This window comes from Idiotropiscis lumnitzeri, chromosome 1 (genome assembly GCF_059441095.1).
Source record: "Idiotropiscis lumnitzeri isolate Australia: NSW breed Sydney's pygmy pipehorse chromosome 1, RoL_Ilum_1.0, whole genome shotgun sequence".
NCBI classification, from domain to species: domain Eukaryota; kingdom Metazoa; phylum Chordata; class Actinopteri; order Syngnathiformes; family Syngnathidae; genus Idiotropiscis; species Idiotropiscis lumnitzeri.
The window spans coordinates 26755857-26774702 of NC_142391.1; the positions used below are offsets into that span (position 1 = coordinate 26755857).

General features: G+C 41.8%; 2 protein-coding genes across 4 annotated transcripts; both read right to left on the bottom strand.

Moving 5' to 3' along the window:
• Nucleotides 1–148: 148 nt before the first annotated feature.
• On the bottom strand, nt 149–14319 carry skic3 (SKI3 subunit of superkiller complex). Of its 3 annotated transcripts, none has more exons than XM_088292264.1 (41): nt 14261–14319; nt 13905–14005; nt 13186–13329; nt 13025–13116; nt 12856–12931; nt 12385–12531; nt 12214–12312; nt 11863–11971; nt 11448–11588; nt 11114–11212; nt 10900–11024; nt 10476–10562; nt 10251–10354; nt 10046–10172; nt 9796–9975; nt 9452–9576; nt 9138–9388; nt 8924–9026; nt 8167–8349; nt 7928–8066; nt 7781–7859; nt 7546–7607; nt 7417–7473; nt 7256–7324; nt 7033–7107; nt 6788–6929; nt 6617–6710; nt 6122–6199; nt 5892–6016; nt 5694–5817; nt 4420–4644; nt 4244–4316; nt 4108–4161; nt 3884–3995; nt 3549–3677; nt 2840–2964; nt 2503–2667; nt 1876–2028; nt 1432–1562; nt 351–480; nt 149–268 (listed from the first exon to the last, which is right to left on the bottom strand). In XM_088292264.1, the coding sequence occupies exons 2-41, from the start codon at nt 13992–13994 to the stop codon at nt 191–193; spliced, it is 4701 nt and encodes a 1566-aa protein (XP_088148390.1). In that variant the 5' UTR covers nt 13995–14005; nt 14261–14319; the 3' UTR covers nt 149–190. The 3 variants fall into 3 exon arrangements, with proteins under 3 accessions (XP_088148390.1, XP_088148382.1, XP_088148401.1); XM_088292256.1 differs by lacking the exon at nt 14261–14319 and adding an exon at nt 14111–14259; XM_088292275.1 differs by lacking the exon at nt 14261–14319 and adding an exon at nt 14120–14253.
• Nucleotides 14320–14689: 370 nt separating this feature from the next.
• Nucleotides 14690–18646, bottom strand: arsk (arylsulfatase family, member K). Its single transcript, XM_088292286.1, has 8 exons — nt 18178–18646; nt 17699–17828; nt 17430–17589; nt 16478–16760; nt 16239–16410; nt 15483–15707; nt 15182–15397; nt 14690–15096 (listed from the first exon to the last, which is right to left on the bottom strand). Exons 1-8 carry the CDS (start codon nt 18292–18294, stop codon nt 14822–14824), a joined length of 1578 nt encoding a protein of 525 aa, XP_088148412.1. The 5' UTR covers nt 18295–18646; the 3' UTR covers nt 14690–14821.
• Nucleotides 18647–18846: the final 200 nt, after the last annotated feature.

The window sequence follows — 18846 nt, forward strand, 5'->3', positions numbered from 1 at the left end:
GCCGGACTAGTCACTATTAGTTATATTCATTGATTATCATTCATAAGGTGCAGTCAACATGAAGAAAACGTCACTCATCTTTATTTCCCCTGAATGTGGACACCAGTGAACTATTATGAGTTGCTTTAGGTATGCTTGATCGAGACCCTTAGATTCATTCATTTATTTTACAACTGCACTGGAGCAACTTTCAAGACAAAGAAACGAGCTGAGAATGAAAGTCCAGCAATCGTTGATCCCCGTTGATTTTGGCATGCTCCAAAAGTACCTGCGTGAACATGAAAACACATATTCAAAGTCATCTGCAGAAAGCGTCTAAATTGATCATAAACAATGATAGATTTCTTTACATTAATTAGTTCGTCATCGTTTTTGAAATGCAGGTGCCTTAGCAGGTACCAGCTGGCCACATGCGGCACTGTCGCAGAGTTTCCTTGAAAGGGGCCATAGACCAACTTTTCCAACAGTCGCCTGGTTTCCCTGCAGACGGCACAAAAAGAGACTCAGAGCTGAGGTAAGCAATGCTGTCGTATGGTAGTTATGCTTATCGAATGGGATAGTGGTACAGTTCAAATAGATAATAGTAAGGGGCCTCTTGGGAACTGGGCGGGAGCAGAGCGTGTTTGATACGTGACCATATGAGCTCTTAAGATGTCAAGAGAGACTTGAATAACCCATTAGAGTTCCACTGAGCCGCACTCTATGTAGTCACTCTAGGGCCTAAGAGAGCCTATTTAGCCACAAGTTTTTTTTTCTTGAAGGGGAAAAAATATATCATGTCTAGAGGTGAATGTGAGTAATATTGTACAAAACTTCAGAATTACGTGGGTGGATGATCAATATTTTTGCAAAATTTGTGAGACTTAACGTCTACACGCTACAAAGAATCATCTCTGGCCACGTTTTGCTTTTTAACCTTTTTTGGCACCCCCTGTTTAAAAGCGGGCACATCTGCGGTGCAAATCACCTACGTATTACATGATGGTCAATAGAGTCAAATGTTTTGTGTTCACATTATACTACTACGAGGTTATCTTTTTTCCACAATTGTGTGACTGCATTTTTTTTTAATTCTGTTGTTTGACAGTAATAAATGTTTGCAATGGTGACAGTTGGGCCGTGGATGATTTCTTCATTTCCTATGGGATTTCTTTTTCTCAAGGTCACATATCGCTGGCATCGGGCCGAAGCGTCTTATCTCACAATTTGGGAAATTTCATATTTTTTCACAAATCCATTCCATTTGGTCGGTCAGCATGTGTGTGCATGCTGGTTTGTGGGGTTTTCTTGAAAAGTGAGCATTTTGAAGGTACAAGGATTCTGCCCGAATTTAGTGCAACCTTCTCTAAGGCCATAAGTGTTTTCAATAAAATACCCAAGTACCCCATAAGAGGGCTTTTGACACTCTTAAAATAATGCTGGGGGGCCTACCTGGCAGCCATCTTGGTAACAAATTGTAGCAGGGCCTGGAAGAGAAGAGCCACAGGGAAGGAACCTAGCTTCGAGGCTTCTGTCGTAGCTTGTTGGACCAGATCCTTCCAATCATTTCCGGGGACGCCTGCCTGAAAAAGTCAGATCAAGCACGCACATACACAGGTAAAGATGAACATGGGAAATACAACCTTCCCTCTTTTATAATTGTGTTGTGAATGCTGTCCCACCTATTTAGGATGTTTTTTTTTTTTTTAATCTGCTCTTCCCCAAAAATCTTAATCTGCTGTAGGATGAAAAGGGATTTACTATCCTCTCAATTTGAATAATAAAGGTCTGTTTGACTTTCCATTTGACCTTGGCTAATCCTACAGCTGGACGTCTTTCATCTCTACTGCTTCATGTTGTCCTATGCGACGTTTATGATAACAAACACACACTCACCATACAGGGCCTCAGGGCCAGTAGGCTGAGACGCAGCAAGCTGGCTACTTGACTGCAGTGCAGGCCAAACTGGGAGGCGATTTGCAAACTCTGTCTGAGAGCCATGACTGCCTGCACAAGCAGACCCTGGCTGATGTACACCGCAGCTAACCACTAGGAGAGTGTTAGAGGAGACGCAGTAGTTAGTATCACAATGATATGAGTTTACATTATTGATGATCTTAGTTATGATAACTCAAATGTGGACCAATTCTATAAAGTTGAACCTACAATCACTTATAACATATTTACATTTTCAAATATATCAACTATAGTTTAGACTGTATTTCTAGTAGCCCCTTCAAATTGGGCATTGCTAGCATCACAAGAAGCTGCAGACTGCACATTTGTTCAGTGGACACAATTAGGAGGTCCTACTGCAGAATATAATATGTAATCTTTGCTGCCAATACAGTATTCCAAGACCATCACAATATAAAACAAGTCAAGCATTAAAAATAAACCAGTTTTCCTTGGTTGGCTTATTTCTCTAGAATTGTTATACTCTATGAATGTGAACAGTGAGGCAAAACACAATAGCCCGATGGACCAGTGGTGCTTAAAATGGCTGTGATATCTCATCCTCACATGCCACGCCGCGATATTGTTGGGGTTCAACATCACAGCACTGTTGAGCTGCTCCAAGGCCGCTTCAGAAAGGAAAGTACCACCGGCGGCCTCAAGGAGGCGCTGACACTGTACTTGTCTCAGCGACAATGTCACTGCGGGATTCTCTGGGGACACATTCAGCACCTGGAACGAAGTACAGCAGGGATAGATTACACTCGTGTGTGATCTAATTTGCATTGCATGCAAGAGTGATTGTTGTAAAATGTTTGTGAATATTTGGTATAAAACATGTGTACAATATAGTAAATTACAAAACAAGACTGAAAATGGGAGAATATGAGCGTGTAAATGTCACCTGTAAGCATAGTGCTTCTGCTTGCTCAAGTTGTCCACTCAGCATGAGACTACTCACTGCCTGTTGTAGTACCCATCCTTCCAGAGATTGGGCTAGGGGGCGCTCTAACTCCTCCACGCTGCTCACTGGGATACACAAGTCTTCATTTAACTGTGGTTTCTGTCATATGTACCAAAACATGAGGTGCCCTTGCACTTTCAGGACATCGGATATGACATTTTATTGTTCAGTGTGCAAAGCTACCATCATGCACAAAAATGAGCCAAAACATTCTGCCATGGCAACAATGGAGTGGCTCAAGAGCGGCCTAGTCAGTTGACAGACATCAAAACAACGGAAAGGCTGCAAAGGGACTGCACTTCCAATTTGCATTCCTGCAAAGAGGAGAGGGCCAAAAATCCCTTCTGAGCTGTGTATAAACTTGCTGACCAACTACATGAAATGTCTCTTTACTGTGGTTACCAACAAGGGGTTCTCCAGCAATTACAGAACTTATGTTCTATTTGGGGATCAACTATTTAGTTCACTCAATAATATGTAAAACTACTGTATTGCGTTTATTGTGAATTCATAACCAAAAAAAAAAAAAAAACACCACACAATCAGAGATGGTTCATGTCTTTGTAAGTGAGCAAAGTTACAAATTCAGCAAGGGATCAACTCCATTTTTATCCCCAGTATACAAGATACCGTGACTAACAAAACATACCTTTCTCAGAAACCACTGACATGAGGGTTTGCTCGAGTCCTTGCCTACGTGCGGCTGAGCCAGAGAGATAACAGGAAGTGTTTTCTGTGTGACAGGCAGCCATTAATCCCGCCCACGCTGCTGGATCGTCTGGAAGTAGAGGCGACACTAGTAAAACACTGGCACCTTGCTAAAGAAAACGTGGACTCAGTACTTAACTGTAATGTATAGGCCAGCCAGCAATTTGTGAAAAAATGCTTCTCAGCTACACATCTTTAAATCTTCTAGACTGATATAATAAAGCGTAACATTTGGGCATTCCCAAACGTGTGCTTGCGAGATGTGTGTAAATCTACCAGGACAGAGCAACACAGCTCTCTGCATGGTCTTCAGAGCATTCCTGTGCGCATCCTCTCCAGAGTGTCTTCCACAGGCCAACTGGTTCACTCCACTGTACAGCAGTGCTCTCTACAGGTTAAAATAATCGTATTTAGCATTCTGAAATTGTTCCTCCCTGTAGTGAAGGGACGCAGCAAAGATAAAGATAATGCAATTTATCATTGCACACTGGCTAGTGTACCTTTCCCTGGGTCATACTGGAGAGACAAGCAACATGTCCAGCCGTCGCACCCCCCTGGAAGACACAGCATTACATTACCTTTCAACATAATTTGGCAAGAAACGCCAGTGTGTTTTGGTGTTTGCATAAGGGTTACATTTGCTTTCCTCGGGTAGTACTTGGGTACTAGTTTGGACAATAGTGACCACAAAGAAGAGTTCCCCGGATAGCTGAAAGAAGCAAAGGCCCCAGGAGAAGATGACAGGTAAAATGCAATCTCAAATTTCCACTTGTTTCATTGTCACCAGAGAGAAACGTTTTTTTCGAGCTCACCTATGTACAGCTCTGGAGGCCTCTCTTTGCACTGCATTGTAGTTGCCCTGCAGCGCCAGTAAGGTGCAGGTGAGAAGACAGCGCTGTTCGATAACAGTTGCACAGGACGAGCCTTGTTTGAGCAGCTCAGTACGGGCAGCAGCGGCTAGCGTTGTATCGTTGTGGACCAATCCAATGGCACATAAACACAAAAGAGACTCTGGGACTGGTTCCTTCAACATGGAGCTGTGGAGGACAGATTGTCAGTGAGTGCACTGTGGAGCCAAAGTTGCATTTTATCTAATTGTACCTTTTGCCATTTAGTGGGAAAGCATTTACCGTATTTTCACAACCATAGTGCGCACCTAAAAGGCACGAATTTTCTCCAAAATGGACGGCCTTATCATGCGGAGTGTCTTACGTGTGGACCGAGTTCTAAAAATGTGTACTTTCATGAAAGCTCCGCTGGACTGACATGGAGAATTTAACAGTGTGTTAGCACCCTCTGTTGGTGAAGGTTTGAGACACAACAGACACTGCACAAAGCACACCACTCACGACAGCTCTCTAACCAGGCATCTGATTGGCTGAGGCTGAAGCACTCCCAGTATGCTTTGTAGCACTTGCTATATGACTGGCGTTGTATTTCTTTCCTCCTTGTTTTGGTTGTTTCATTGTTTGCTAGTATGCAGTTCAGTTGAAGTTGGGTGATAGTTTTGGTTTTGATGTAACACGGTGACCGTACATAGTGTGTTGAGTAGTGACTTCCCAACATCTGCATTGTGTGATCAAGTGACCGTCAAGCAAATGTGTTTGCTTGGACAGCTGTTCCAGTTTTCACAAAAGGCATCATATCCGAGGGGCCGTGCGGCAGTGAGAGTGACTGACTGAATGACAATGACAAGAGGGAACCTGCCATGTTTGATGGCGAACTTGCCCAGCTGTTCATTTCGTATACAGAAGACAACTTTGATGGATTTGTGGATGGGGCCTGAACAACTGAACTCAGTTTGGCTCCCGCTGACTTTTTAAGAACATACGCTAACATGCATGCATGCTAAGCTATGGTATGTTTTGACATACCTGCGCCCAATATTACGGTGCGCCCTATGGTCGTGAAAATACAATACTTATTCTGACAGTCTCTGCATATTGCTGGCATAGACATATAATTGCAATAAATAAATGTTGATTTAGTAAAATTTGAAATTTCCCTCGACACACCTGATGATCTCTCACAATACATGCTTGCGCAGCAGCACAGTGGTTGTGAATCACTAATATAGCAGACTTACCATTTGAACAGCAGGGTCTTGGCAGAGTCGACATTGCCCTGCTGGTGATGCAGCAGGGCGAGAGCTGTCAAGACGTATGCTGTCTGCTTCTCACTGGAGGCCACAGCCAGAGCACGCTCGTATGCTACAGAGCACATATCAAACATTTCACAGTGGTGCAAGCAAACGGCCTCAAAGGGCTTCAGGGCTGCTACTTACTGCTGATGCTCTCCGGTATGAGTCCTGCCTTGCAGTAGGCCAGGGCCAGCCCTGAAAGGTCACTGAGCTCCTCTAGGGGAGTGCAGTTAAAAATATGGACTGCCTCCTGCCACCGGCCACCAGCACTGAGAGGGAAATAATAAAATTGATTTTGGGAGGCAGAAACAACTGTGAATAGAGGTACTCTCAGTAAAAGACTAAGTTAGCTCAGATTTAGGGGAATTTCTTACCACAAAGCACGGGCATAATTGCTCCGAGCAAACGATAGTTGTTCCGTGAAGGACGAGGACCGAAGCAGCTCAACAGCTCTGAGGGGAGAGAATTAAAAACACAATGATAAAATGTTACAATGCGATTTGCTGCCACCTTGTGGCGATGTAGTGAAACAACATTGAGATCTTTCAGATAGGAAGTGCAAACGTACTGTATTGAGAGAGTTTACCAATTAGTCCGTTATTGCTAGTGCTTTTCTGCCATAATGATTTCTGCTTGTTGGTTGGCTACTTTTTTTTGCTGACACGATAGAAGCAGTTTTCACAAATTTTGCAGATGAGAAAAAATACAGAGAAGTTGACAGTGACATCCACTTTATCATGTGTATTACCATTGTACCATGGCACAATATCACCCAATGTGCCACGATATTTCAAGTCAGACATTCGGTTTTGTGGAGACCTTCCGTACTAAACGTGATTCTAAAGTACTTTTAGTGTTTTCACTTCTACCTGTTGTACGCTTGAACAGCCTGTCTCTTCAACTGCAGATGTTCAGCCAAAAAGCCCAGCATGATGAAGGCATCCGCATCTGACTGGATTCTTTCTGGAAAAAAAAACTTTGCATTTAACAAGATCATCTTTTTGACCCACATGCAACTACAGTTGACTTTGGAAGCGCACCGGTGTACTTGCTGAGTGCCACCTGGGCCGCAGAGATGGCATTCATCTGGATTATGTTGTAGCGGTACAGTTCAGAGTCTCTCTTGCTCTTATCCAACAAGGTAGAACACACCCAGTGGGCGTAACCTTTCACTCCCTCCGTCTGGATGAAGATGAGTAATCAGGAGGACAGGAGAGAAACATGAAACCCAAAAAGGTTATACATACGGTTCAAGTTAAAAAAAAAAAGGGTGGTGTTCACGAACGTGTGTGCTCAGTTCAGTCGTGTGTCTGAAAAGGTCCATGGTGTCATCGCTTCCCACTCGCTCCGCGATCAGTGCCTGGAAGGACGGAAAAATGTAACCCTAAAAATGTATCATTTTACTTACAGTACCAGCAACAGGCATTAAAAAAAAAAACGTTTTTTTCTCTCAGCAGTTACACAAATGTCCAGGTGAAAATTTTGTAAATCTAAAAAAAAAAGGCTACCTGTCCAATCCAGCAGTTGACATACAGTGGCTCCAATGACTGTGCAACCTTGAAGGCCTCATGCGCAAGCTAGACAAAGCATTAACAACGCGAGTACATGTATCACTCACCACGAGTGAAACACAATAATCAAGATGTTAAGTGGAATATGAAACACACACCTCTATATTGTCCTTTTTCATATACAAGGAGCCAAGGTTGGTCCAGGCAACAACATTCTGTAAATAAATAATAAATCATAAGAAAACTATTTGAAGCACGTGTATCACCATCAAACCAACCATACTTACATTTGGTTCAACTTGAATGGACTTGATGAAGCAATGCTGAGCCAGGGCCAAATTCTCCAGACCTGAAGTCATGGGAAAAGGTGAACATCATAGTCACTCATTTAAACAATTTAAATGGGAACCAGAATACATAGCTGTTTATCCACACAGATGACCCAGCAAGTTAAATGTAGCTGATGATAAAATGTAGCATATACCATCAATTTTGGCCGGTAGATAAACAATACCACAATACCTTTGCTGGTGTTGATCACTCCCAAAGCGTTCCAATAGTTATGGTTGCCACTGTCCATCATAATCGCCTTTCGTAAACACTGAAAAAGCCAAAATGATATTTAAATGACACGTGGGATGAAAGAAAATTTAATTGCTGTTTTCGTACTTGTTGAGCTTTCTCTCGCAGTAATGATTGCTCCTCCTCTGCATCACAGGTCAGGCGAGCTTGATGATGAAAATTGAGTCCCAGATCATACCACAGACTGGCAACCTCTGGCATGAGCTTCAACGCACGTGTGTAACACCTGTGGATACAAAAATGCAACATTCACTGTTCAGCTTGGAATGAAAGCAGCACAAATCGCCAGTAACAATGGAAAATGTAGTAACTGGCAGGTGTCATACTTTTCACCGACGCTGAGCGTCTGAGTCTGGTTCAGCATGTGGACCTGAACTTGTGGGTCCAATCCAGCCAGTGCTGCCGGCATCTGAACCTGAGCCTTCTTTGGAGACACTGTGCTGACAGCGGAGCAGGCATCACCCAGCAGCTTCCACAGGCAGGACAAGTCAGAGCGCAGCTTCACAGCCCTGAGGAGCACAACAGTGACAAAGATCACGTGAGCTCCATTTCCACCAATCAGTTCGGTCGGGTCCGGAAATGCTGATCAGGCTTGTGGAGTGCGTTGGCGCGATGGTAATAATGTGACATAGCGGCATGACAACGTGCAACAGCCATTTGAATAAAATAATTCAAAACAACCAACTTGATTAGTTGCAATAAAACCTGATATGATTTTCCGTAATATATTTGGTTACTCGGAAAAAAAAAATACTGTAGCTGTTATAGCATTTCCATTTTCAGAAGTTGTTATGCATTAACACTTTGCATTAATAGTTTTTGGGTACCGACTGTAATGGAGGATGGAACTTGACAATACAGTTCATTGATTTTACCAGTGCTTCTCAAACGGTGGGCCGTGCCCCGCAACGCTAAGGTGGGCGCGTGTGACCCTGGCGAACATGTCGTACTGCAGAAAATAATTGAGAAGCCCTGGGTTATACCAAGAAGTCACATAGACTGTTACAAATGTACTGCAGCAAACGTAACTGTAGATGAGATAAGAGAAAACTTGCAAGTGCCACATTTCAAATTCAGACTTACTTGAAGAGGTTCTGTATGGCTTGCTCAATCAAGTCAATGGCTCCACCGTCCCTGCAGTCCTCCATTAAACTTTTTGCCAGGGAGAGCTGACATTCACCAAGACCTCAATAACACATCATTCAAGTCAAATTAAATTTTGCAAATGAGAGAAAAAGCAATCGGGCAGTGTCTCTCACACACACACACACACACACAAACACATCCAATGTTCTACCTTTAAGAGCGGGTACGTAGTCGTGCTGTGCTGTGATCTGCAAATACTCAGTGACGGCCTCTTTGAATTTTCCCATGGTCTGTTTGATGGCAGCGGCCTGGTAGACACTGTAGATGGAGGTCGGCTGAAGAATGTGGGCCTGTCCAAAGGCCTTCAGAGCAGCTGTGAAACTCTGGCGGTTAAGGTAGGCCTCACCTAAACATTCCCAACAGACCCAGTCCTCCGGATCTGCTCTCAGAGCTGCCTGGAGACTACAAACAAATTAGACATCAATAACAATAACAAATGCTTGAATTTAACATTGGGGTCCTTACTCTGCAATAGCCAGTTGATGCTGTCCGACTTTTAAGTAGTAAAGGCCTCGTCTCATCCAGGCCCATTTAGCAGAACCCGGTGTGGCCTTCTCGATCACTGACTGGAGTATTGCCAATGCGGTGTCCTTAAAAAAAAAATTATATATATATATATATATATATATAAACTACTAGTCACATATATGAAACGTTTTACTACCCTAAAATTACCTAAAATCATTCGCCCAGTTTTGGGACATTTTTTTTTTACCTAATGTAACTTTAAAAATGTTATTCTAGAAACATGAAAACAAGTCAATCAATACTGGACAATGAAGCAAATGAAACATGAGTGCAGACTATACCATTTCTTCAAGCGTCATGCTGAGATCGACGGCAGCCGCGCCAGACTCGGCATCATCGCTATCCAAGTCAAAGGCCTTCTTATAGCAGCCACGTGCCCGACATGAGTCGTTGGCCACCTCCCGATAATAATGTCCAAGGTAGCGGAATGCACAACCGAGGTGTGGGTCTAACTTGGCAGCCTGAGATACACAAGCAAGGCTTAAGAAAGCAACAAGCTTTTCAGAAATCCAACAGTTATTTCTTACTAACTTTGAGAAAATGTGAATGTGCTTTGCTTCTGTCTTTACGGGTCTCGTCCCCCATGATCCAGTAGAGTCGGCCCAGCAAGAAAAAATACTCGCCGCAGTCGGGGTTTTGTGCAGCTGCCATGAGGAAACTGGGGAGCAAATAGGGAAAAAATGATGCTGACTGATGATATTCAATGTTCAAGTTGTGGTTCAGACTGCGCTTTTACCTCTGCTCTGCAAGCTGCTTCTGGTCCTCAGCTAAGTGGGCCAGCCCCTTGAGCGCCGACGCATGCGCCGAGTTCGGGTTGGCAGCTGCCAGCTGCGATGAAACCTGTGAAACATACAGATGTAAAAATCTTTTTTTATTTATTCATTTTTTACAGTGCACTGAGCTACTTTTTAAGAAGCATTTTTTTTTACAATTGTGTGCATGTATGTGTGGTCAAACTGACATTTAGCGACTCAAATACTTTTCCTTTGTTGAGGTAAGCACGGCCTTTAAGGGCTATTAGTATCGGGTCTTTGTCGGCATCAGGGATCTAAAGGACAGGAAGACAAAATGTACTGAGATGAAAAGCTGAACATCAGGTTATGAATAATGCATTTTATAAACAAACATAAACGCCACAATCAAAATATGTTCCTTATAATGATGAGGTTATTTCAGTCCATATAAAAGTAATCAGTGACTTAATTTGTGATAGTGATTCAAACGCAAGTCATGCTCATTAACTCTCCTGTTATGCTTATTTGGTTCAGCAAAAACATTGATGGGTCAGTGCGACCTGCTGCACGTTTAGACATCATAAATCCTTGAGGTCTATATCACCCACATGACAAAACGAGGGATAATAAATAACAAGTGTGATGTATTACCAGGGAAAACGTCTCCAAAGCCTGTTCTGCAGCCTTCTCCTCTCCACTCCTGACCAAAGCTTCAAGTCTTAACTTTAATAGTCGGACCCTCAATTCCTTGTCTCCAGGCACACATGCTGTTAAACCTATTGAAACAAAAGCACACACACAATCGATTCCCTGATGCTGGTTTTAAGCAGTTACTTCAATAATATACACATGTTGCGTGTAATACCTTGAGCACACGATTTAGAGCAGTCTGAGTATTTGTGCACTTTAAGCTGAGCCGCCGCCAGGCTGTACCACGCAGGGTTGAAGTTCCTTTTCTTCAATCCTAACAAAATTAAAAAGATGTCAACTTTGACAGCTGCATGACTTGAGGTATACTTTCCCTAAACTCACATCTCCGTATGACACATGGCAGTTCTATATCACTGCTAAGTACAACTATTATAACAACATTTTTAAATATATAACTGCCTGGGCAAAAAGTTTGCTACAATGGCTCAATCCATTGTGAAAGGGCATCTAATTCAGTGGCCAGAATGTGCGATTGCGTGCATACAAACCTTGCGCAAGGTCCTTAATGCCGTCTTTATACCTGCCCTCTTGCAGTGCTTTCGTGCCAAATCCCAAATCACACCAAGCGTTATCCGGTGCCAAAATACGAAGCCGTGAAAAGCAACTGACAGCCTCCTCACTCTGGTCACCTGCAACGCATTAGACCCTTTTTGTAGTGACGGGAAAATGAATCACTTGTGATCATTTTTTTACTCCTCTGGCACTCTTGGGTTATAAATGCAGTGGAAATTTATTACATTTGTATAAATTGGCACAAGCCTTGATCTTGAAACCAAAAGCATCATTGAAGAGTCCAAAAATATCACAATTGCTTCATGAAGCTTCATTTTCCCCATTCACGACCTTTCTGCATCTTTTGTCTGTAAATATTTTTAAACAAGTCGGCTAATACACTATGTGAACCTTTTTGGAGGTAGTGGGAACAAAGGACTTCAAGAGGATAACTTTGGGCTGGGTAGAGAGACAGCGTCGACTCGCACGCTCGTTTCATTTTCTCCTCCTCTTCAGGCAGCTGTGGCAAAGACATTCAAGGTCATTTTGAGATTTTGCCTGGCATGTGGTTGGCCAACAAGCAAAGTGTCCGGCAACAACAAACGGTTATTCTAATAGTGCCTCTGTCATTTAACATTTTCAGAAAAAAAGTCAAAAAAAAGGAAAGAAAATTGTTTGCCTTAATTCAAATTGAACAGATTTTTTCTAATGTGTAAAAATTGTCTAAGGCAATTCTGCTGATGGCTGACGAGATGCACTTACTTTGGAGAGACAATTGATGTGGTCGACCGACAGCTTCCGGTGTTCTTCTCCAGGTGTCGGCTCAACGAGAACCATGGCCTTCTCAAAAGCTGTGCTTAACTGATACACGACACAGCAGATTAACTATGCAACTAATATGAGAAATTAATTTTGTAGTAGGGCAACTCTTACATGCTTTTGAGTTTCGGTGTACTGCTCATTGTCACTGAGGCAGTTGGACAGGAGCTGGGCCATCTGTTGCCATAGCAGCAGTAAGGCTTTCTTGTCTAGGCCATCGTCCTCTTTTAGTTGAATCAATTGCAGCCAAACCTTTGCCAACTACAAAAGCATGCAACGAGAATAGTCAAACACACAATCTCAAGGAATTAGACTATTGTGGAAAACTTTTATTTATTTCAGTATTTCAAAAGGTGCAACTCAGACATATTTCATCATTTTATCTTTTACAATTTGGATCATTATTGTTTAAACTAACAAAAAAAACACATTAACATCTAAATGTATGTGTGTTTAATGAATGTGTAAAATATTAGAAATTACTTTCACTTTTAGGAATTTACTGAATTAAAAACATTTTTCTAAGATATTCTATTTTGCCTGTATGCGCAATGACCACAGAGATGAATAATGTCAACTACAAACCTTGGAATATTCTTTGTCGGATTGATGTATCTCTTGCAGCTTTCCAATCACCTCGTAGCACTTGTTTTTGTCCGAGCTGGGAAAAGAGGATACAATGGCACAATTTCAACAACAACAAAAAAAGAAGTGTCACACAAAAGTGTTGTCTTCAAACACTCTCATATTTTACCTTGCATACAACTCGACAAGCTTCTGATAGACATTGGGGAGCTCAATTTTGAAATCCCACTGATCTATCTTCTCGTATAAATTGCTCAGGCCCTAAGTCAGAACAGAAAGAAAGTGTACACGCTCGTGTGTAATTTGATGAAACAGTTTATCCCTTACTACCTGCCATGCCAGTAACTGCTCCGGCTCCAGCTCCACAGCCTTCCTGTAGGCCGTCTGTGCCTGATCTGGTTGCTCCAGCTCACTGGCTGCCAGGCCGATGAACACCCAGGCATTGTAGTTGTTTTTTTCAAGCTTCAAAACAGTCTGTTAGGCATAAGAAAGTTAAAGAGACGATTCCTTGATATTAACATGGCACTTAAATAATAGGTTTGCATGTAAAAATGAAATCAGTACTAAAATTCTCCACCCTAAGTATTTTTTTTAGTGATAAGATTTACAACAAATTGGCACGCCCCCTTTTGGAGCTCGGCTTGTTATTTTTTTCCGGTTTCAGCGTTACGTCACACCAGGGAGGCAAACGAGGTAATATTGCTCGCATTGTCAGTTTGAAGTCTAAAACGGTGACCGATCGCCACCAAAATGCACATGCACATCACCACACTTGTCTACTTCAAGTATAAAAGCGTTCTGCACAATAATTTGGATTTAATTACATCAAACGTGAGCTCATGTGATCACCTCCACAAAATCAAAAATACCGTGTCGATCGATTCTCCACTTACACAGGCATAAGTAGTGCCCAAAGCGAAATTTGCACATATGTCTGTAAAGTAGTTAAGTCGTAAATGCATGATATTGTAAACATTTGCGACGTATGTGGAGAACTCCTGGTGCAATACAGTATTGCTCTCAAAATCATGGCGACATTTTATAATCACCTTGCAATGTTTCAACGCCTCTTTGAACTCCTTGCTTTTTATAGCCTCTTTGGCACTCTTCAGAGCGGCTTTCACCTCTTTGCTTGACATGGCGTCGGTACCTGTAAGGAATAGAAAGTCATTATGCGTATCAGATTAACAAAGGCTGTCAACAAATAGCACTGACTAGCTGTGATACACTTTAGCGATTACGCTAATTTACTCACAAAGTTCACCTATTTGTTTTTTATGTCCTCCTTAAACATTGACTGTTAGCGCCAAACGCCTGGAAATTTAAACCACTAGTGTTTATTATCATTCATAGCGTAAATGACATTGTGAATCCTGAATAAATGAATACAAACGTAGACACCCACTATTTACGTCGACAATTTGCACGGTGACTGCCAGTGACCCGGAAGTCTATTAAACGTCATCATTCACACCTTTCACTATAAAACATCATGAGTTCCTGGTGCGTCCAAACGGGAGTGTATTTACGGAAGTGCACGTAACGCTAAATAAAAATAAACAAAGGCACCATATTTTCTATTGATGTTAATTAAGCATTGTGAAAATTAAGACTGTGCTCTAGATTTTGTTTGGCTTATTTATCATCAAAATCAGAAAACAGAGATAATGCATTGTTGACGCAATCCAAGGGCAAAAACATACACTAAAATGAACATTTATCAAAAGAAATAAGAAAAGTAGAAAAAACACACAAAAATGGGTAACAAATGAATAAAAATCCAAAATATTGCACATCAAACTATACCTGAAATGATCACATCTGAGGATACAAATGGGAGACAATATGTCGTATAGTTTAATAATCCAAATAACTCAAAATGAAAATCAGAGCAGCATTCATAACACTCAAACTGAACACAGTATAAAAATATTTTTATCATATTAATATAAAGTATACGCTAGTATCATAAAGAATCGTCCAGCCACCTGTCAATAAGTCTTTCATTGGTTACGACATCTTTTTGCCAATCAACGTGCCACCTGAGGTTACCAATCACCTGATTGTAGTTGCTTCCTACACTTTGGCGCCAGGCAGCAAATTCTTTTTTATTGTAGACATGGACAGTTGCAGAAACGTTCGGATAGTCTACAATGCTACGTAACCGTTTGTCGAGCTGCGCCTTCACATCAGGGTATTTGAAGGCCACATTGTGAAGTTCTTCCTTGTCCAGTGTTAGGTCTGCAGCAGAGAAATAACAACAAATGAGTCTACGATCGATTTCAGAGATCACTTTTGAATGAGGTAAGAATAGTTACATGCTTACCAAAAAGTTGAGGAGGCACACTCAGTCCATCAGCATAGGCGATGTATTTCCACTTGCCACTTCTCAGCATGTAGGTTGAGGCATTGACATTGCAGCCATGATATTCACTCAGAACCCAGTCTGGATGTTCCCTCTTGGGAAACCTGCTATACTTGGATAGAAAAGGAAGCAACGAGTAGCCACTGAGGTTCCCTATTTCGGAGATTTCAGCAACGTCTGCAATAAAAGACAAACGTGAGTATCAAAAATGCAATCTTTACACAATAACAGAGATATGCTTTAATTGTCTCATTTTCCTTACCCAGCAAAGTAGGGTAGAGGTCAACTAATGATACGAGCTGTTTGACTTGCAAGCCTGACGTTAGCCCAGGTCCCATGATGAGCAAGGGAACGTGTGAGCTTCCTTCAAACATGGACATCTTGTAGAACTGACGGTGCTCCATAGCCAGCTCTCCATGGTCGGCCGTGAAGATCACGACAGTGTTGTTGAGCAAACCCGTGTCTCGTAATGCGGAAATGATCTGTCCTGTGGGCGGAACGTTAACGTGGTATCACCCATCAATTTTCTTCTGTGTTTATCCTCTTTAGGGAAGCGGGTGAGTGGGAGCGTTATCTCATCTTATTTTATGCGCGTCATAATTGATGTTATTTTTCATTCTGTGATTCAAGTGTATATTTTCAGTTTTAATTTAAGATCCTTCACAAAAATTAAGCATTTACCAGTTACTTTCTGTCGAATACAGAAATTTACAATGGTCAGATAAGATGACATATTTGTAAATAAAACCATAATTGGTAATACTTGGATAAAAATCTTTTGTTTGGCGTGCACTCCTGAATTTCGGCGCTTCCTCTTTGCCAGACCTTCCCTTTGGTCACTTTCACTGTTGTTTGTTTATGGGCCTATCATCTTCTGTTTTGTATTCAGGCACTCAAGACCATTTAGTTGCCTCACAGAGTCTTAAATCACATTTTTAGAGGCATTATATAAATATTTTTCAGCCGCTTGATGTGGACATAATCCGTCCTAAAATGTCGGATTTAGCAGTCAACCAACCCAACATCGCATCTGCTTCAGCACACATGGCATAGTAGAAGGCCCGGATTCTCTTGACTTCATCTTTTGTGAAATCCCCACTGCAGTTTTTGGTAAAGGTGGAGTAGTAGTCAACAGGGTGCATGGCAGTCAAAGGGAGCCATGTTGGAACAGAGATGAGCTCAGAATGAACCTGTGCACATAAGTGAGAAATTTAGCTGCAGGAAATCAGAGATAGGAAGAGGAATGACGAATCGTGCCTTTTTCAGCCAGTAAGGAGATGAGCGAAAGGTGGACCCTCCGGCAGTGGGCCCCAAGGAATCAGTCTTATAGGTGTGAGGTAAATTGATGCCGAGGTAAAGGGCAAAAGGTCGGTGGGAGGACGCAGCCTTCTGATGGATCCATTCAGTAGCAAAATCTGTTTTATTCCAGTCCACGGTATTGACTCTCACTGTTGACATGTTTCCAACCAGCTGGGTGACAGGCCGACCCTCTTGGCGAAGCAGGAAGTGAACGTCGCGTGTCCAAGCCTCAACACGATTACTGTAAAAACATGAACATCATCATGTGAGATGTAGACAAAGTTGTAAAAGGTTTGTCAGAAATGTTCCAGGACTTGTCTCAAAAGACAGTTCAAAATCAAACAACAAGTTATCCCCTTATAGACGCAATCCCCCTGGAGCCGAATGGACTTTCCCAGCCTTCTGCTATGCCTTCACACACTTCTAGAGGGATACTGCTGGGATCCTCCAAATCTCCGTCGCCACAGTCATCTTGATGTTGATCACGTCTTCAAAACGAGTCCTCTTGATGGCCATTTTAAGTAGTAACAAAGTTGACACATATGAGTCTAGAAACAATATGTTTCTGACTGCAATACATGTGTCAGACAGGTATTAATTCTCAAATATGCAAATTATTGTGAATAAAGATTTTTTTGGGTAACTGGGGTTAGCAATGTAGAACGACAACACATCATATTGTTTAGCTACATTGGTGGCGCAACAGCTCTCAGTATCATGCGGTCCTCACATTGCAAACCACAATCCTCAACACATTGTTGAATTACAGTGTCAGTCAGAATTGAACAATATCGTCATTGTAATGTTTTAGATTTCACTACGGTCCATAAAATGTTATGGTTGATGAGTACAAAGACAACCCTTACAAACTTGACATGTATCCAACGGCCCCCGCATCTCTGCCAGGTACCTTAGCGAATGTCCCCCTGACGTGTAGTCCAGTTTGCCAAGCATCTTTGTAAGGTAGCCATTCTTCTCCAGCAAATCCATCCATGTGGTCGCATTTGCATCAAGGCACTTGTAATTGTTCCAAGCCTTGGTGAGGTGAGCAAACTGGCCGCTCCACATGGCTACAGACAACATACATCATCATGTTTCAACAATATTACTCCGTTTAAAGTTGAAAAACCATAACTGGATTATGATGAACACCAATTTGGATATAGATTGATGACTTGCCTGCACGGGATGGGCAGCATATTGGCGAGTTGGTGTAAGCATTGATGAAGGTGCTCCCCAGTTCTCTGAGGTAGTTTATATATGGAAGCTGCACAACTTTGCTGCCAGGATCAAATGTTAAGCGCCCATCCTGCACATACAAGAACAGGTAATAATAAAAAGGACCCACTACAAGTACTGTTCAAAAAATAAATAAATAAGCAGATCTGGTTTGACTCTGAGAGAGATTTTATGTATTCATTTATTGTAGTTTGCAGCTATGTGGTACAGCTCTGCAATGTAGAAACACGTCTCACGTAACGTCTGAACCTTAAAGGGACACATATTAAGCACCATTAAGTTGACACCACTGCAGAGGACACCAATGCTACACTACGTAGTATATCTATTACAAGTGTCAAAACTGAGCATGATTATGTTTGCCTAAGGATGCACGTCAAATAAAATACAGAAGACGCGTTATAAAGATGTCGACTCACAAATGCATCAGTCATCAACATCACGATGTTAGGTCTTGTTGCATCGTAACACAAACTTTCAGCATACATTTGAAATAGACACACCAAAGCGATTACTGCGTAAACGATAGTACCCATTGTTGATATGAAGTGGGTGGAAACGTCAAAATAGAAATAAAATAAAATAAAAAAGGTTCGTCACAGATTCCTAAATTATGCCTGCAACTGTTACTTTGGCGTTAACAACATCCGGGTTAAGTAAAAAAAAATTAAGAGCAACTTTTAGGGGGGGAAACAAAAAAAATACGAGCTTAAAATATAGACACATATCAGGCTCGAATTGGAAAAAATAATAGCAAATTAAGACTTAACTACTTTTGGTGTACGGTTCCTTTACCACCCCACTTACTGATTTTCAAGTCATTGTTTTCTAATTAAAATCTACAAGTATTTTGTCATACAAATATCTGTTGAAATTACGACTTTAATACTTCGTTAGCGTATGTTTAGAGGAACGGAACTCCGTCGTAAATCGAGCAACCTCTCTACGTCTTTGTATGTGTAATGACACCTTAAAACCGCTAGAGGGAAGCATTGATCATTCTTAAGTCTATATAGACGATGCAGTACAACTTTTAGATTTTATTAAGCCATTCATTCCGAGTGAAAAAGTGTGGGGTTAATGTCCAA